The sequence below is a fragment of the Oreochromis niloticus genome, unplaced genomic scaffold (assembly GCF_001858045.2).
Source record: "Oreochromis niloticus isolate F11D_XX unplaced genomic scaffold, O_niloticus_UMD_NMBU tig00007769_pilon, whole genome shotgun sequence".
In the NCBI taxonomy this organism is placed as follows: domain Eukaryota; kingdom Metazoa; phylum Chordata; class Actinopteri; order Cichliformes; family Cichlidae; genus Oreochromis; species Oreochromis niloticus.
Window position 1 is genome coordinate 11,457 of NW_020328761.1, and position 7,826 is coordinate 19,282.

Here is a 7,826-nt window from a genome sequence, read left to right on the forward strand (position 1 = left end):
CTGCCATCAAATTCAATATAGTCTAAATTTTTCTCTGTAAATTTTCTCACTTTAGTCTTTTCACGTCTTCCATTTTCTTTTCAACTGCAAATCATCCATTCTGTTTATTTATCTATATTAATAATTATTTTCTGTAAAATAAATATAATTTTCTCTGATATATGTTATTTATATTATTTTCTTTACATTTTACACACAACTTTGCAACTTTTTTTAAATTGGGGTTGAACATGCTTTATATGTCAGTTGCTCCCAAACAGCAAGCGCGTGTTCCTCAGGTGTGATTTAGCTGCAAGTCTGTATCACTCACCTGAGTGCAGGTAGCGCCGCTTCACATACAACAGCAGGATCACAACAGAGCCCACAACGAGGTACAAAATCCAGTTGGCTGGCTCTGAAACAGAACACACATGAAGCTCTGCTCCTCCCAGGCTAGCTCCTAGTACTATACTGACACTCACCTTCCACAATCAGAGTGAAGCTCTTTGTGATGGGCACTTTCAGGGACTGATGGGAGACGCTGCATGTGAACTTTTTCCCAGAGTCCCTGAGCGCAGCCTGGAGGTAGAAAACACCTGACAGCGAGAAGGTCATGTCCCTATTTTCTTTGTGCTGAACAGAACACTATGGTTCAGTGGCTTGGGATGTGGAGTGCCTGGATCCTCCTCGTACCAAATTATCTCCACATCCCGAGGGTAGTAGCCATTTGCCTCACACTTAACCATCAAGTCCTTGCCCTCCTGCAATAACAGGGTGGTTCCAACATTGAGGGAGACATGGGGAGACTCTGAGGAAAGGAGAGAGAAAAATAAATAGTAATTTCAATACCTAACAGCAGACAATTATTATAGTAACTGGCCTGTTTTATTTAATTCATTTATTTTAATTTAATATTCTTTCAGGTCAAAACTGGTGACATTTAAAAGTTAAAGTTTAGATTTGGTCTGAGTTCCAGAATTATAGGAAGTCAAATTTAGTAAGATGCATTTCAGGTTACACACTTAACAGAATAATAAAAAATATATATATATAAAATCTCCCACCCAGGCTCCACTGAGCATGCATTTTTATCACATACAGTAAGTTCAGCACGGACACAAACAGGCACATCAAGCGTTAGATCTGGATAAAGAGAAACATAAACCTGATCATCACTTACACCAATGTATTTTGGTGTAAGTGATGGAAAAACTGAAACTGCAAGTGAATTTCATTAACATCAAACATTGTAAAGATTATAGAACATATAAGTTTTTTGCAACTTTCTATCGATCCGCCAAGGAGGTTCTGTTTTCGGTCTCGTTTATGTGTCAATCTGTCTATAAACATGAACGCTTGAAAAGTTTTAAATGAATTATGATGAACCTTGGAACTGGTGTAGTGGAGTGTAGTGGAGTAACAATCCAACAAATAGATTTAACAGTTCATAAAATTTGCCTTCCATCCATCAATGTTAGTTGAAAATAGATTCAGAAAGCAAAAAAACAACCTAATAACTAAGAAACTGAGATTCTTAAAAGTGTGCTATATATTGACAGCATATAAAAAGTACCATATAAAGATTTCAAATATCATGTCACATTTGACCTCTTACCTTTCCTTCAAGGTCAATAGATTGATCTGAAGGTCAAAGTAATAAATGCTATAAAGAGCTATTTAAAAATAGGTTTCTTACTCTCATTGTTTGTACTGACAACATATACAGTACCAGTCAAAGGTTCACAGTTTCTTATGGCAAGCACAATAATCAATCATTACTTTAACAACTGGAGATCAGTCAGTCTGGAAAACTGCTAAAATTTTGAATTTGTCCCCAAGTGCAGTCCCAAAAACCATCAAGCACTACGATGAAACTGGCTCACATGAGGACCGCCCCACGAAAGAAAGACCAAGAGTCACCTCTTCTGCTAAGGATAAATTCATCTGAGTCACCAGCCTCAGAAATCACGAGCTAACAGCACCTCAGATTAGAGCCCAGATAAATGCACACAGTAGCAGACACATCTCTACATCAGCTGTTCAGTGGAGAGTGTCCGAATCAGGCCTTTGTGGTCAAATAGCTGCTAAGAAAGCACTACTAAGGAAAAGCAACAAGCAAAAGAGATTTGTTTGGGTCAAGAAACACAAGAAATGAACATTAGACCAGTGGAAATCTGTGTTTTGGTCTGATGAGTCCAAATCTGAGATGTTTGGTTCCACCCACCGTCTATTTGTGTGACACAGAAAAGGTGAACAGGTCTCTACATGCATGGTTCCCACTGTGAAGCATGGAGGAGGTGGTGTGATGGTTAGGGGGTGCTTTGCTGGTGTCACTGTTGGGGACTTATTCAAAATGGAAGGCACACTGAACCAGCATGGCTATCACAGCATCCTGTAGCAACATGCCATCCATCCGGTTGCTATTAGTTGGACCGTCATTTATTTTCAAATTAAATGAGAAGGTGTGTCCAAACTTTTGACTGGTAGTATAGACATATAGGGAATGGTCCAAACCTATGTACCTTGAATCTGCAGATATATATCCACCTTGGCGAACAGTGGATTCACGGACACTGAACAAATGTAGGTCCCTTCACTGATCATCGTGGTGGAGGCGAGGATGTAGGAGGCATCTCCAGCCGCAAGGGCATGTAGTCCGACACCGCTCCCCTTGGTCTGTCCTGTGCGCCTGTTGTAACTGAAGAGCTCAGTCCTCTCACCAGGGCGGTGCCTATGCCACTCTACGGTGACCTTTGCACCCTTGTGGTCGACATCAAACTGGCAGTGGAGCTTTTGCTGGAACTTCAGGCGTGCTTTAACTGAGGGAGTCTGTGTTTTGATGACCATGGCGACTGCAGAAACAGATGTGACAAACAACACAAGTGTCCTTTACTCAATAGGTGACAACCACTTCCTGTATCTATGACATGACAATTATTTGGCCATCCACCATTCCAAGTCAATATAACTATAACTGTCTCTCTCTATTTCTACTCTAATCTCCGAGACACAAACACAGTTTCTTTTCAGCACTCTGTCCTTAAATGTCTGCTACTGCAACAGGCAGGCAATTAAATAAAACCCCTAGGAGATAGTCTGTGGGCTCAAAAAAACACCATCCTCACATGTGAGTTTACCTGCGGTGGTGAGTACCTCTTTTCAGCAATGACAGACCAGTTGTGGTAGTCTGGCTGCCCTGGGGGAGGCTGGTCAGAGGGTGTCTGAGGGAGCCAGCGACTGCGAAGCGGCCCCTGCTGTGTCTGAGATGCAGGTAAACCAGTGGTTGTACTCCGGGCACCGAGGACAGGCCAGCGAATGTAAGTGCCCTCTGTGCTGTATCTGTGCAGCTCACACTTCAGCTGCTCTGCCTCCACCCCCTCCACATACTGCAGCAGATCCAACTTTGATCTAAAGATGATAAATAAACACTAACACATTGTTGTTGTTTTTTCAGCCTTCTTCTCATGCAGGCTGCAGTAACTCACTGGTGACCAGGAAGTGATGGCGTTTGGGTTAACAGGAGCATCTCCTTTCTGACCAAACTGAAGTATAGCCTCTCTGGGGATGACCCGGTTTCAGTGTGGTTGTCCTTGTTCAATACAAACGCTCATCAATGAAGTAACAAGGCAGCCACTGGATCTGATGGACACTCCACACACCTGAATGACACGAATACTTCAGTCAGACAGCATAGCCGTTGGAATTCATGCGGTAGACTAGAATATCTATAGTCACTTTTGACCTAACACGCACAAGCTGACCTAAGCTAATCTGTGACAACGTGTTGCACTATAACTCACCTGCACTTAGATACAAGTAAAAAGTATCCTCAAGATTAAAACCGTCATTCTTTCCCCGGTGCCCTCCACTGTCGACTCCTTGTTGTCTGATGTCCACACAAAGTTTCTCTTGATACTTTCACTTTCATTCAAAGGAAAAGAAAAAAGGAGTGCGATTTCTGGCGTGATGAGCAGCTCGAAAACCAAACCTTTAAAATAAAAACCCTTAATCATAATCAAAAAGTTAATAAATCCAGAATATATGCTAGAAAAAAAAATAAATAAATAAAAAATCAGGATACAACGTCCTAGTTCTTTTTACAGCGTTCCTGTTTCATGTTAGACGTAACATTATTGTAGCTGGAGCCTATCCCAGCTGCACGTGGCCAGAGGTCTGTCTGGTAGGAAGACTGTGGTAGGTGCATATTTTACTTTATCCATTACCACACAAACGGACTCTAAACTGTGAGCGGTACCCGGTGTACTTGGAGTCATGGGGCAAATGTACTCCATACTCAGGATTACTGAATGTGACTATGTGAACCACCGCACCACACAGTTTAATAAATAGTTCACAGCAGTTCATGAGGAGTCAACAGCTTGCAACAGGTCCTTTTGCTTTGACTTTATATAAACTCGTAGTACTGACTTTGCCCTGAGGTGTCGCTGTGAGCGCATGACGACAGCAGCCTTACTAGTCTTTCCGACACCAGAGCTGATGGACGAGAACCATGTCACTTCCTGTTAATCTCGTTTTACAGAAATTCACTATTTAGTTCACCTGAAAGTCCTGAAATAATAGCAGTGAATGTAGCCAAAGCACTCAATAATTATTTCTCCATGCCCGATTTTAGGTCTAACAATCTACATCATACGTTATTTAGATATTGGGAGCGTAGTTTAAACCACACAAAACCTATCATGCATATGAGAACTGCTTGTGGTGGTCGAAGGTGATTACTGTCTGGAAGTTACTGCCAGAAGTTTTCCGCGGCTGTTTGTTTCATGCCTGAAAGCAAAGTAGTCGATGCATTATGCGGCTCTTGGTGCTGTTTGTATTACACCGAAATGTTGGAATCCCATAAAAAATGTGAAAATGGAGCTATATCTATTAACTATTAAGGAAAATATTTAAAAAAAAACAACAACAACAACAATAACCAAAATTGACATTCTGGGGCTACAGAGCCATAGAACTCTATTCATTCTGCCATATGCTTAGAGCGCCCTCTATGAAACCGGAAATCCACAGAGTGGGAGTTCTTGATCATGAATTCTCTCTGGTTGTACACGCTGATGCTAACAGCGGAAGCGCTTTATACAAAGTTGGTGTCACTCTGATAGAAACCTTTGCTGGGAGGTAGTTTCGTGTTTGCTCTCTACTTCATTGGAACTAAAATTAGCAAACTAGCTTCTTAGCATCCAGGTCCACTCTGCAGCTTTGACACTAATAATGAACAAAGGTAACCGCTACACTTCTCACGTTCTCATACAGAAAACACGAGTCACAATTTCTCTTATGCTGTAGTAAATGTTGCGTGTGCTAAAAGAAAATAACAGCAAACCGTGATTTTTCGCCATAATCAAACCCCCCCCCCCAAAAAAAAAATTAAATAGTATCAGCTTTAGCAGTTTAAGAGGTAATGCTGTTCTCTAACCGCTCTGCTGCATGTGTGTGAGAATGACAGAACAGCGACATTTTATTCTATATATTTATATAGCTTGTATTAATTCTGTGTGGAACTGAAAATACACACTAATACCTTATTCTACAGAGTGTGGCTGTTCATATAAAAGATCACGATTTAAAATAATGAGATACAAGTAACCTCTCTGAGCTCAGGCTTCACACCATGTTCCTTCCACTGTCAACTTTAGATGAGCCAGAGTTGAACTTCAGCTTATCCCCAGTCAAAAGCCATTTTCAAAGTGGCATTTTTTGGTCTTAAGATCAAATGTGTTGTTTTTTGCGCATCTTTGCCATTTTAGGCTAATTTAAGGAGCTGAGAGGACAGTTAAAAATTAAAAAAAAAATCAATTTCCTCTGGCAAATATGAGTTTTGATGCCTTTTCTCTTGTTCTTTCAGATTCGACAGTACTTCAGGGAGCTTTCCTCCTGGCTGATAAGCTGTGTTCCCCCTCATGCCTGTCCACCATTCAGAAAGCAGACTGGAGCCGGGTGGGACATGTGATCCTGGAAGCACTCAAAGAAATCTGCAGACAGGATGAAGTCAGTGACTGTCCAACCGAGCAGCCGAGAGCTGGAAGAAGAGGATGGTTTGTGTTGTGTGGCTGAAGCTGCTGTGCAGAGAGGCTGAGGAGAACGTTGAGTTGGCTTGGAGGGAGAACCCTTTCTTCTCTCTCCAGAACAGCCTCCCTAAGGTCAGCCGTGTCGTCCTGCTGGAGCTGGTGAAGTCAGCAGCAGCTGCGGGTGTTTTTGCCAGTTTCCTCCTGCGTCTTCCTCACGCTCAAATCTGTGCTGAGCTGGAAAGGCTGGTGGAACATGTGAGGAGCGATCCCGTAGGGGAAGACGATATCCGACTCCTTCTGGAGGTTTGGTGGGAGCTGTGGAAAGGCAGAGCGGAAGAGAAGGTTGGAGAAGAAGAGAGCATAGAGAAGATGTTTGCCAGCCAGCTTGCTCACCTCTCCTCTGAGTCCTCCAGTCTGTCCCCTCAGGCTGCAAAGAGGTTAAAGTTAGACACGCCAGATTCAGCAGATATTCTGCACATTCTCCTTCACGCGCTTAAAGGCATGAAATGTCACATATCCTCAGCTGACCTCTGCTTTCAGTCCTTATCCATTTCCCTCGATGCTCTTTACACAACCTTCCTGATAGACCAAAACGTGGTGCTTCCAGCTAAAGAGAAGTTGGACTGTTTGTGTAAAATCCTCCAAGCCAGAGAGGAGAACATGGAGAAGCTGAGTCCTGAAATGATTCAGGAAGCTCTGAAAGACTTGCGTGCTTCTCACACACCTTCTCAGTTTCAGCTGTGCCAGATGAAGCTGAGTGAAGCCCTGAAGATTATCACAGAGCTTGCACAGTTTTGGCAAAGCAGTGTTCTCAATCAATGTGACCACTCCAGTCCTAGTTACTCTGCTTTCCTGCTAGAACAAAGCATCCAGAGGGTCCTGGCTTCTCTAGAGGAAGCACCCGGAGCTGGGACTGACGACTTTGAAGGAGAGAATGATACACTCAGAGGTGTGCTGAAGTCACTGTCCCTCCCTGTAGCAGAGAGCAGCCCTGAAGTGAGCGCAGAGGTCGCTGCTGTCATTATCACCCATCACCTGGAAGACTCTGAGGACTTTGCAGTGTTGTTTGCCAGTGAGCCATCATGGGCAGAACGTGCGGATCGCTGGCTCGACTGCCTGGAAAAAAACCAGGGGCCTTCCGGCAGCACGGTACCCTCATGAGCCTCGCCTCCACCCTAATGAGCAGACTCCATAGCAAGAGCGCTAACGTGAAGCAGTGCCACAAACTGCTGAAAATCGCTTCAGGTATTTTCTCCACACTCACATTAGAAGACCAGAACAAAGCGTTGGCTGCCATGCTGAGATTATCCAGCAGGGGGTTCTTCGAGTGCTCTGTACCTGCTGCTCTAGCTGACGGGTTTGAACAGGAGCTCAACATGGCCTTCAATTGCATCATTCAGGGGGCGGGCGGAGCTTCAGCGGGAGCTTCACAGGGCAACCTGACTACGGCAGCCTCTCTAGTTGCAAGAGTAGCCTTTCAGAACCCCGAAGCCACTTTGAGGTCCTGCTGTCATTCGGCTGTTTTTAACAAAGGAGCTTTCTCTCTAATGGCTAAGATCCTGGAACAGCTGCCAGGACTCAGAGACCAGAGGGGAAGAAGAAATGGAGGGAGAAAAAAGGTGGTGTGCAATTTACTTGGCAAGTGTTTACAGGACGTGATCCAGACCAAGTCACTGTCAGCAACTGAAAAAGAACAGTTCCTCAAGTTCCTGAGTCTGCTCATGGAGCCCGTCACTTCAGCTGAGGGAGAAGGAAAGAGGGAAAGCATTCTGTCACCTCAGGAAGTCGTGAACACCTTTGTCCTGCCTAACCTCTCAG

General features: G+C 43.7%; 1 protein-coding gene across 1 annotated transcript; it reads right to left on the reverse strand.

Annotated features, from left to right (window-relative positions):
- Positions 1-611: 611 nt before the first annotated feature.
- Positions 612-3,132, reverse strand: LOC109198742 (tapasin; the record flags this gene model as incomplete). Its single annotated transcript, XM_019354093.1, has 3 exons — positions 3,117-3,132; positions 2,502-2,831; positions 612-787 (listed from the first exon to the last, which is right to left on the reverse strand). Coding segments are annotated over exons 2-3 (501 nt in total), but the record flags the coding sequence as incomplete, so codon positions are not given.
- Positions 3,133-7,826: the final 4,694 nt, after the last annotated feature.